The 12,154-nt window shown below is 39.5% G+C and overlaps 1 protein-coding gene across 1 annotated transcript in view; it reads right to left on the reverse strand.

The window, feature by feature from the left end:
* MMRN1 (multimerin 1) overlaps positions 1–10,529 on the reverse strand; it is a 152,354-nt gene extending 141,825 nt beyond the window's left edge. Inside the window, exon 1 of the mRNA XM_029597725.1 lies at positions 9,907–10,529. Within this exon, the coding sequence (XP_029453585.1) occupies positions 9,907–10,505 (599 nt within the window). The 5' untranslated portion in view covers positions 10,506–10,529. The remainder of the gene's footprint in view (positions 1–9,906) is intronic.
* Positions 10,530–12,154: the final 1,625 nt, after the last annotated feature.

Here is a 12,154-nt window from a genome sequence, read left to right on the forward strand (position 1 = left end):
TGTTCTGGTAGTCTGGGATTCTGGAGCTCAGATGGTGTTTGAGAATGATGAACCAATATCCTGCAGTGCAGGGTAGAATGTAGCGAAGCCTGCTGGTGAAGATGAGGTAGTGGCCTGAGGTCCGGGGTATGCCGCAGGGAATCCCAGCAAGGCTTGAAGAGAGAAGTAGAAGTATTCACAAGGGTTGGTTCCAAGAGTTCAGGCAGGAAGGCCCTCCGAGGAGCGGATAGCCTATGAATGTGGAAGAGCCCCCAAGGAGTGGGTACTCAGAGCGTTCACCCAGCAAGACAGGAAGCAGGAACCAGAACTCCAAGGAGAAGCGGATTCAGCAACGAGAAGAACTCCTTGCTAACTCGTCTGAGTAAAGGGCCAGTCAGCTTAAATACATCAAGGTGGTGATTTCATGCGGAGGGGACGCCCCCGAGGTTCCCGCCATGACGTATACTAAAGACAGCCCATGCACGTGCGCACGATAGGTGACTCCAGGAAAATGATGGCAGTCGGCATCGCCTACACCCTCCCAGGGACGCCAGGGAGGTCAGCATTCGCTGGCGAGGCCGCCACTCTTACGAGAATTGATGAAGTAGGAAGAAAAGAGGTGAGCATGAGAGGTCACGGCTGTCTGCGACCAACGAGCACAACAGTAGTGGGAAGGAGAAGAGGGTACACACAAACTTCCTCCTTTCCTTCTCAAATATACACATACATTCATTCACACATACACACTCATGCACCCGCTTCTTCTCACTCTCCTCTTCTACTTCCACCCTCCCTTTTTCCTTCCCTCTCATTTACCTTCAGTCATTCACCCTTCTTCCCTCTCAGTCACTCAACCCCCTCACCCTCTTCCCTTTCGTACCTTGGAGATGGCTGACATCAGGGGAGGCAGGGTGAGCCCTGGTTCCCACAGCTCCAGACTCCCAGGTGGTGGCATTTGGGGGGGGGGCGGGGGGAGGGGAGTGAGAGGGGAGGCCCTGGGTAGTGATGGCTGGGCTGGGCAGTTTGCCACTGCTAATGCTGCTCCTACTACTTCTCTACAGCCACTGCCCTGTTATGGGTGAATTTTAAAACACATGTGCACGCAAATACTGGAGGATACGCGCGTCACCAGGCCCTAAGCGCCGAGTGCATTTTCGAAAGGGCCCAGCCACGTAAATATCTCTTGATACAGCAGAAGTGCCTGGCCAGCCAAAAGGGGCAGGCCGGGGCGTGGTCTGGGCAGGCAGGGGCTGGGCAGGTGCCAGTCAGGACAGTGGCCATCAGGCCCTGTCCCAGGGAAGAGCGTGCCGGTAGCTGGCCAGCGTGCATAACTTACTTCTGCTCCGAAGGAGCAGGTAAGTTAAAAAAACAAAAACAAAAAACAATAGGGTAGCTAGGTAGAGGTTAGGGGTCAGGCTAGAGAGGGGAAAAGATAGGAAAGTTAGGTAGGGGGTAGGGAAGTTCCCTCCCAGTCCGCTTCTTAATTGGAGCAAACTGGGAGGGAATTGGGAAAGGTCTACCTGCGTCGCCAGTGTATTTTTTAAAAAATCCCCCTCCCCCCCCCTTGCACGCGTTAGAAGACACCCACCCGCTCACGCGAGCACAGATTATAAAATCAGGCACGTATGTGTGCACAGATATCGTACTTTATAACATGTGCGCGGCAATGCAGGCATATTATAAAATTGGCGCATCCATGTGCGCACGCCGGGAACCGCGTGCACATGGACGTGCACACACGGGTCTTAAAATTGACCCCTTAGCCTAGCACTTTATATCTTCCCTTGCTGTCTCATAGGACAACTTTTCCAGTCGCCATCCTTCTCCTCCTTCCCAGGCCTCTATTTCTCTACCTCACAAATCTGCTGTGCCTCCATCTTGCCTCCCTCGTGCAACTGCCACTCTTCCAAACTTTTCCCACCTTGCAGCCCCCTTGTTCATACTGTAACGTTATTCATAAAGGCAGCCATACCTTCAGAACTATAAACTATGCAACACTTGTGGTGAGCACTTGTGTTTCTTGGTTTTCCTTTTAAAGAATGGGGATATTGAAACAGGTTTAAAGTTTAGTACCACTCACAAGTGGCTGTCTGTCTTAATCTACAATTACTTTAACAATAACTGGCAAGTTCCTGTGCTATAATATACAACTGCTTAACAATATATCCTCCTTAAAGCTTGCTGGGGAATGGGAAGATATCATTATGACTAGATGGATGATATTTTTAATTTTATGGATGGAATAAAAAAGGTCAACATGAAATATTCAATAATCCTATGCAGTGCCAGAGACAACTGAACCACTGTTTTGATTGCATCTGCCTTACTCATTTCTGACATTCAACTCATTTTTATTTAATCAAAATTACAAAGTTTCACGTGGTCAGATTTGAAAGCACATTGATATTTTTGGAAGCTGAAACACATGCACTTGTATTCTATGTTTTATTAAGAAAAATGGCATGTTTTTAAAAGACAATTACTTTCACCCTCTGCTCTTTGAAAGTTTATATTAACTGTACTAGAAGTAAAAGAAAATCGACCCAAATCAAGTTAAGTCTCTGCACATCACTCAAGCGTGTCCACATAGATTATAAGCTGTGTAATATAGACATGCTCTTCTGTACTGGTTTGATTTAGTTTCCAACACATTTGACAAAACTATGTGAACAGCAGAATTTGTTACAAGTAGAGAGCAGGCTATACTTTATTCAAAGATGGACTTCCCAATAGGCTGAGTACACGTGACTAAAGGCAGCCAAGGGGATAAATCTGCTGCTGGATATATCACAACTACTTGTGGTTTAAAGAGGCTTCAATGCTCAGTCCTTTGTGAAGAGATACTAACTGATAAGGCAGACATGCAGTGCCTGTATGAATCGTCAGTTGTTGCATCTCTGCCTTGATAGATTTCTGTTTATCTTTTATGTCATCATCAGTGCATTCTAAAACTATAAAAGTAATGTTTAATGTTTGCATGCGATACTTATTAGTGTCACCAGGAAATGGGAAATCTACAGACTTCAATTCTGCTCCCCCTGCCTTTGCCGCATGGTAGCTTGTGAAAAGCAGAGACTCCAAAAGGGTCACCTGGAAGAAAGTATCACCAAAGAGGTCAAGGGAAGTGACAAAATATTTTTCAGATATATCAGAGGAAGGAGGAAGGCCAGAGGTGGCATTATAAAATGGAAGGGAGACAAGGAGGAATGGGCGGAGAAAGATGAGGAAAACCAGAAATGTTAAATAAATACTTCAGTTCGGTGTTCACTAAAGAAAAGCCCGGAGAAGAACCAATGCTGGCTGACAAGAGCATGAAGGGGAGTGGGGTAGAAAGATGCAATCTCATTTACCGAAAGGAATATATGGGAAGAACTAGGATAAACTGAAAGTGGACAGGGCCATCGGGCCAGATAAGGTATATCCCAGATTATTGAGCGAACTCAAAGATGTACTGGCAGGACCGCTGAAAGAGCAGTTCAATTGATCTCTGGAAATGGGAGTGGTGCCACCAGATTGGAGAAGAGCAGTAGTGGTCCAATTTCACAAAAGTGGCAACAGATAGGAGGCTGGAAACTACAGGCCACTTAGCCTTTCCTTGGTGGTGGAAATATTAATGGAGATTATGTTGAAGGAAAGGATAGTGGACTTTCTACAAACTGGTGGGTTGCTGGTCCCAAGGCAACATGGTTTTACCACAGGAAGGTCCTTTCTTTTTTATTTTTAAGTTCAGATAGTTTTTATTGAATATCGATATACATTCCAACATAAACAAAAGCAAGACATCAGAATACAATATTGAAGAAAAAATAACGATAAGAAAAACAAATCAGTTGAGAGAACAGCTTACAAGCTCTGCGTTATATATCAATTAACTGCTGCTAGCAGATAACGAAGAGTGAGTTAAAAAATAATCATCCAGAGGTTTCCACGCCATAGTCCAAGAGGCCAGATAGCAAATTTAACAGCAACTACCTTTTCATATTATTTACAATACATACAAACTGTATTCCACCAATCCTGTTCAATCAGTAAATCACAGTTCTTCCAGAAGGATAAAATCATCTTTATCAAAACAGCTAACAAAAAATCCAAAAGCTTCTTGTGTGGATTAGAAATAAAGAAAGGAAGAGCTGTTGCTCAAAATATCACTATGTAATATATAAGCGGACACTCAAATTATAATATCTGAAAAATAGTGTCCCAAATGTTAGCACAAAATTGGTGAACAAATGGACAAAAAAAACATGTGAGACAGAATGGCCTTAGGGGATAAACATGACCAATAACAGTGATTAATGGATAAAGCAGCATGAAACAATTTCCATGGAGTCCACACAGCTTTGTGTAATATAAAAAAAGAAGATAGTATCAAACTGGATGACAGTGAAATACATAGGGAAATATTCCAGAAGTGTGACCAGTCCACATCGTCATCCACACAATTAATATCAGTAAGCCACATCTTCTGTAAACTTTTTAAAACAGGAAACGTCTTTGTTTTAATAGTTTAATAAATCCTAGAGGCCAAATGGCCCAAAGTCCCATAATCACGATAAAAAAAACAGTAGTCTAGGAAGCCTCTGCAAAACATACTTAGAAGAAATATCAGAACCACGATAGGATCACAATTGAAGCCAAAAATGAAACTGAGGTTTAGGTAAGATGAAGCAGTTAAGCAAAGTATCAAAAGGCAATTAAGACATGATCTTGTAGTGTGGCAGGCAAAAAAACAAATTCTGCGGTCTTGTCACACCTTCCATTTCAAAAATTTGCCTGTCAATTTAATGTGGGAATGAAACCAAGGGGAAGCTAAGTTTGAAAATTTCTATTTGGGGATGAAAAGGGCAACAATTGATCAAATTCAGAATATGCTGTATGAGTAGAGCCCAGAATGGGATTATCCTGAAAAATGGGAGGAAGGAACATCCCAGGTAAAGCCTCAAATGGAAAAGGAGAGACACGCCATCATTCAATGTTTACCCATCAGGTGGTATCAGAAATATTCAAAAGTCTGCCATCCACTGATACCCCTGTTGTAAAATATAAGCCTGATGGTAACCATAAAAATAAAAATAAAAAAATAACCCCGCCATTGCTTTTAGCCGCCTTTAATTTGGAAAGAGCAATTTTGGGAGCTTTATGATGCCACAAGAAGTCAAGCAAAATTCTATCCACTTGTTTGTAAATATCATTGGAAAAAAGATAGAGATGATGGAAAAAATGAAAAAAATAATTGCAATGGGTGGGCCAGTACCATTTTTATCTAATCACCCCAATATATGAGATACAAAGGAAACTAATGATACAACGAGTCCTTAAGCATAAGCAAAGAAGATGATTCACAATGTTTGACTATGGCAGAAAGAGTATAAAAAAACCCAAATACCCAAGTACTTAAGGACCTCTCTCACTTTTTGGAAGGGATATTTAGAGATATAAATGTGCCAACCCAACAAGTTCAAGGGTAACAATTCAGACAATTTATCTTATAACCTGAGAAAACCAAATAACTCTTCATAAGAGAAACAATATGGGGATGAGAGATATCAGGGTTTTTAATATACAGTAAGACATCATCCGCATAAGCAGAAAGCTTGTGTGTATCATCAACAATATCCATACCTTGTATATCAGGATGTTGCTAGATTGCTAATAAAAGGGGTTCCAAAGCCAATGATTTGATTATTATAAAACCTGCTGACAAAGGGGGAGGTATTGTCATTCTCAATCACGACTCTTATGTCTCTGAAGTTCAACACCAGCTCTCTAATCATCTTTAATATACACCGCTTTCAACAAACCACACCCCCTCTCTCCAGTCCTGCATTTCTACAGTAGTTTCACAAGCACTTGATGTTTAAGTTCTCACTAATCATGAAGCGTTATTTTTGACAGAAAACCATCCACGTGTTCCTGCATTTTATATTCTTTCCAAAATCCATAACTTGCTGATTAATCCTCCTGGAAGACCCATCGTTTCTGGTATTGGTTCCCTTCTGGAACCATTATCATGATTCATGGATTATTTTTTGAAACCCATTGTCTCTGAAGCATCATCGTATATTCATGATTCTAGTCATTTTACAACTATCCTCAAACAGATCACCCTTCCCACCCCTGATTGTATCTTGGTGACTTTAGATATTGAATCTCTCTATACCAATATTCTACAACATGAAGCTATCTCTTTGATCCCTTCTATTTTATCTCACCACCCCGAGATTCCATCTGCTTTAGTTCCTTTTATGATTGAATTTACTTGGATTGCCTTGACAAAATTTATTTTTTACTTTTAATAATCAATTTTTTTCAACAAATTATGGGCACGGCTAAGTGTTCCACCATGATACCTGACATTGCGTGCCTGTCCATATCTGATTTTGAGGCTATATACTTGTATTCATCTAATTTTTGGTCCCAGTGCATTGTCTGGTGTTGATACATCGAATATGTTTTCCTCATCTGGCATGGTTCTGAAATTCAGTTTTTCATGTCTATAGATTGATTAAATTCTTGCAGTACTCATTTACAGTTTTCATTTACTGTACATCGTTCTCAGATTTCTTTTTTGGACATGACTATTACTAAATCTCATTTCACCTTTTCCACCATGATTTTCTGTAAATCTACTGATAGAAACAATTTGTTATGTTACTCTAGCTGCCACCCTCAGAGTCTCCATGACAATATTCCTACTGGGCAGTCTCTTCATCTGCAATGCCTATGCTCTACTAAAGATGAATTCTTACAACAAGCCCCAGTGATGTTCAATAATTTTTTACAACTTGGTTATCTATTTAAAATGATTAAACTTGCCCTGAAATGTGTTCCACATGTTAACTGAGATTTACTATTCATTAAACCTTCTCAATCTTCAGATGACACATTTACATGCATTCTTCTCTACACTCCAGCTAGTCGCCATATTTGTTCTATCATTTGGAAATATTGGCACAATTTACTCTCCACCTCTTTTTCAATAAACAGCTATGGTTTGCTTTCCACCGAAGTTGAAACCTATGTGACATGCTTACTTCCTCTGAGTATTGTTCTTCTTCTGACCCTTTGCGACCACCCACTGGCCACACCCCCTGTGGCCATTATAAAGCCTATTAGTTTCCTTTGTCCACACAGATGTCATTAACCCATCCTCAGGTGTATCTTATCCCTTACGTTTTTCATCAGATTGCTCTACCCAAGGTGTAGTTTATGCTATTGTTTGTCCCTGCCCTTTGGTCTATGTAGGCAAAATCTCTCACCACATATGCACACGTATTTATGAGTACTGTTCCTGTACTTGTTCTGCTCGAGAAAATTCTCCCCTTGCATCCCATTGGTCAGAATTTCATCATTCTCTAAAAGAACTTTGTTTTTGTATTTTGGAAATAGTTGCTCAGCCTGCCCGGGGTGGGGATTTCTCCCACTTCTTAGTTCAAATTGACCAAGGGTGGATAAATATTCTTGATACAGTATCCCCTCATGGTTTAAATATTACTATTGAATGGTCTTCCTTTTTTAAAACATTTTTCCCACTTTTTTCAGTAAGTTTATTTCAGTGTGTTCAGTTTTTTAGTATTTTTTCTATATAAACCTTTGGTTTCATTTTGTAGCCGCCTATTTCTGCAGCCCACCCTGAAAAGTATCTTTCCCTTTCTGAATATGTATCCTCCTTTCCTTATTTTACATTTTATAAGCTAGCTGTGTTCATGATGTTTATAGGTAATTTTGGTCGTTGGAGGTACAGTGCAAGATTTGCCTTTTAAATAATTGCATTGCCTCTCTAACAAACTCCTGCACATAACTTTGTCTTTCCTTTTGTTATTAATTTAAAAAATGTTCTTGGTTTGAAAACAATTATTTTTTGAATATGCACTTTTTTATATGTTTCTGTTTATTTTAAGTTTTGTTTTTGCTTCACACACCTATGTTTTTTATGTATATGCATTTATATTAATTTCTGTCATACTGGTTACTGTTTCTTCTGATATTTGATATGCGATAGTTTTGCTTATATTTGCATTTTTGATGTGCCTTCTGTACATTTAATCCTTGGTGCCTAAACTTCCACCGCTGATATACCATTCAGTGCTATTGAAGCCATCATGGCTTGGGTGAGTGTATTTGCTCTCTTGCTGTATCAGGTTTTTGCTTCTTGTTATTGTGCATAATGGGATCCACTTATAATTTTAAGTTTTTCTATGTTTCTCTATAGCCTATGGTCCATCCCGATGCAGTTTGTCGAAACACGGCTCCATGTCAGGGGACCGAGTAAGATTTGTTTGTTTAAAAACTGCAGTGCCATCTTCAAAAACTGCTGACTAAAACTCTGCTTTCTTTCATCATTTGAACGTTCTTGTGGACTTTTATCATTTGTGAACCATTCTCTTATTTTTTGGAAGAAACTATAGCCTAACAAGAACCAGCTCTCGATGTGTCTTTAGATGTCACCTGGAGCAATAATGTGGGGTAATAAGCACAGAGCACAAATAATCATAACTTATTGAATAACAAGGCTTTCGTTTGCATGTAGGAAATGAGAATAATGTGAGCTAACAAACTCCAAACCAACAATGCATCTGGTCAAAAAAAGAAAACCAGTCTTATCTGAGGTCCATTCATGTAATCATAGCTTGAACAGCCTTTTCATCTACAATATGAGTGGTTGCGTGGCGTGACCTCCTATATGGAAAATTGTGTACAATGGTTCTTGCAAGCTTTCGAATGAGAATTGGTTTGAAGTAAAATCAAGAGCCTTTCAAGACTTCAAGATAAGTTTTGGTTTTTCAAAAAATGTTTGAGCTATTTTGAACCATTTGAGCCAAAAATTGTGAAATTATCAGAAAGTATTGCATGATTCCAGAGGTGTAAACTTTATGAAAATAGAGATCTCAATTGGATATCACAAGAAGAATTTAACAGTGATTTTTAACAAAAAAGAAGAAATATTGAAATAAAAATTAAATATAGCATTAAAGGCACTTGGGGAGGTTTTTCTAAGAGACCAATGATTGACCTACCCATAAATGTGTATAAGTTTTGTATAAAACTTACAGAGAGAGAGAGAGAGAGAGACTAGCCATAATGCCCTCACACTAGTGTGAGAGCATTATATCTAGTCTCTCTCTCACTCTCTTGCTCTCTCTCTCTCCCCAGCTAGGCTGGCACTCCAGGAGCTTAAACCTACTAAACATGGTCCCCCCAGTGGTTGTATATAGGAAATACATCAATTCTGGCACTTATCACAAAGTGTGAAAAAGTTATCGCACTTTGTGCTAAGATAGCACTTCACATAGGTATTAATGCAAATTGTGATACACTGCCTATTACCATAAAACACATCCCTTTTCCTATCGCATGCGATATTTAGTGCATTTTGATAAATTCAGGCCTAAGATAGCACACTTTGCAATAAATAAGCTATTATCATAAAACACACCCCTCTTCTTATCACATGCAATAGATTGATGAATCCTAGCCTAAATGTGCTATATACAGGATTAGAAGCCCTATTTATAATCATAGATACCAGCATTTCTATCATGTAGTTATTTGTAGAAAATGTGCATGTTACTTATTTTTTTTAAATTGACGATATATAAAATGTGTTGAAGAATTGGATGAGGAATTTTTGAAAAGTCTTATTTATTCATATGTAGGAACCTTAGTTTTTAGTTTTGTTTTAATATGCTGGGAATTTCAATGTTAGAAAAAGAAATCAGTGGAAAAATGACTGATCTTTCTCGTGTGTGTTATTGCAAAGACATTTTCCCACTGACATCTTTTGTTATAACATTGAAATTCCCAGGTACAAAAAAATAAAAGCTGAAAATGAAGGTTCCTATTTAAATGAAAGTGAACGCAACAATAATTAAATAATGTACTGGTATATTAAATATAAGTAAACATAGTCAAAAGAAATTAACTTACTTTCCCCTGGTGGTTTCAAAGCTGGACTTTTTAGAGTCAGTCTTCTGAGTGCTACTTGAACTCTGGTAAGTTTTCGTGGGAGCTTTGTTCACCGCTGCTGCCTGCAGCGTTTTAAGGATGCCATTTTGGAGGAGACCATTTTTAGGAATGCTATTTGACAGCTTTCCTGGGCTGCTGATCATTACTCCCTGCTCACCATCAGCACTGCTTTTTGTTCTGTTTCTAGCAGTTACAGGAACTGATGTTGCCTGCGGGATCAATGGATGAGTTTCCAGAGCTCGAATATTTTGTGCAACTGGTAGAGTTTGTGTAGCTTGAATGGACTCTTTCAAAGTACTTGTGCCAGCTTTTGGAGAATCAGAGGCTGCCAGTGTTGTGGTACCCTGGTATTGCAGTTCACTGATGCCATCCGTAGCAAAGGCAATGTTTCTTGTTTCAGAATCTCTAGGTGTTGTCCATGATTTTAAAGTAGTGCTAGCACTTGTTCTGCCAGTCCATTGTTGCAAAAGAAATACTAGTATAATTATCGTTTTCATCCTTGAGGTGAGTTTGCTGTTTTCTATGAGTTTTGCAACCTGTTCATGTTCTGCATTCAACATATCTGGATATTCTGATCTTCTTTGTGCTACTTTTCACTGTGAACCTGACTGGGGATGGTTTCCAAGTTTTAGGTTTGTAGGAAAGGAAACAGGTTGAGGAAACTCAACTTCCTGTTTCTGTGGGTTCCTCTTTAACCTATGCCCATTTGGAACATTAAATCCTAGAAGCCGATAGGAAAGGGAAAGAGGAGTATCTGTAGAACCTGCAGGACAAAATATAGTGACATAGTGAAAAAGTGGAAAATATGGTTATTGAAATCACATTGAAAGGAAAAAGAAAAATATTAGTCAACTTCCTTTTTAAATTGTCATTCAACTATCAAATGCAAAACAGAGTTGTTAATTTTTATAGTGCTGATGAATAATGAAATGAGTACCATAAAATACAAGGCTTAAAAGTTTGGTTTCTTTATATGCACTGAACTCAAACAAAAGAAAACAGTGCTGCTCCAAAATGCAATGGGGCCTATTATTAAAAGAAAAGTTCACAAAGTCGGGCGTAGTTATGTGCTTTTTACTAGTTGCACTATTTTTCTTAGTTCAAACAGGCATGTGGTCAGAGAGACAGTACAATGCTCACTTATGAGTTAATTTTCAAAGGAGTTGCATGAATAATATTAGCATATACATGCATAAGTAGCTTGTACTGCATACATGCTATTTTAGAAACATCTAAAGTAAGTGTGTATTTTCGATTTCACATGCACATTTACCTTTGCAAGAAAGGGGCATCTCCAGGATGGGACTAGAGGTAACACTCATAAGTTGCTATTTTATAAGACATTTATGCGAATAAGTTAGGCAATTTATTTGCACAATTTTACATCTGCTAATTATCTAGGGCAATTGATATCTGACTCATCTGTTGCCTGCTATTGTTGAGTGAGAGGTCTAGGTGAACTGGGGGGGGGGGGAGTTTCAGGGTGAACTACTAAGAGGGTCTCAATGAACTAGAGATGGACTGGATGAACTGGAGGTTTCATCAAATTGGTGACTTCAAGCATGCACACATTTCTAAATATATGCCTACTTCCATTCCATGTATAAATCAGGGTTTTACACCAAGTTATGTTTTTTATTCATAAAATATATGAACTTATGTTTATAAAATAGGTAGAAAAGGTTTTCACTTTCAATGCATTGCTGATACTTGCATGTACTGAAACATATAATGTATGTTGGGGTGGAAAATACATAATGATTATTTTATAGTCTGTGCAGATCAGATTTGTGCAGGTTATAAAATACTATAGATCTCCACTTGCCCATATACACGCGTATATTGGGCCATTCAAGGTTCTTTGAAAGTCACCCTCTTATTGTCAAAATTCATATACCTGGCTTAGAAACCTTTGGGATAGACTGTAAAAGGTGCGTGCATGTGTCCATGTGCATATGGTTCCCGGTGCGCAATTGGGCGCAATCATTTTATAACGTGTGCATCGGTGCGTTCATGTTCTAAAATGCAATGTCCACGCTCACATGCGTGCCGGATTTTAACATCCATGCGGGCATGAGTGGGCGGCCCACGACTCGCGTGAGTGGGGGGGGTATTTTACAACCTAAGCATGGCGACGCGATCGGCCGCTTCCCAGTTCCCTCCCAGTCCGCTCCAATTAAGGAGTGGACTGGGAGGGCCTTCCCTAACC

Source organism: Rhinatrema bivittatum, chromosome 1, assembly GCF_901001135.1.
Source record: "Rhinatrema bivittatum chromosome 1, aRhiBiv1.1, whole genome shotgun sequence".
NCBI lineage: Eukaryota > Metazoa > Chordata > Amphibia > Gymnophiona > Rhinatrematidae > Rhinatrema > Rhinatrema bivittatum.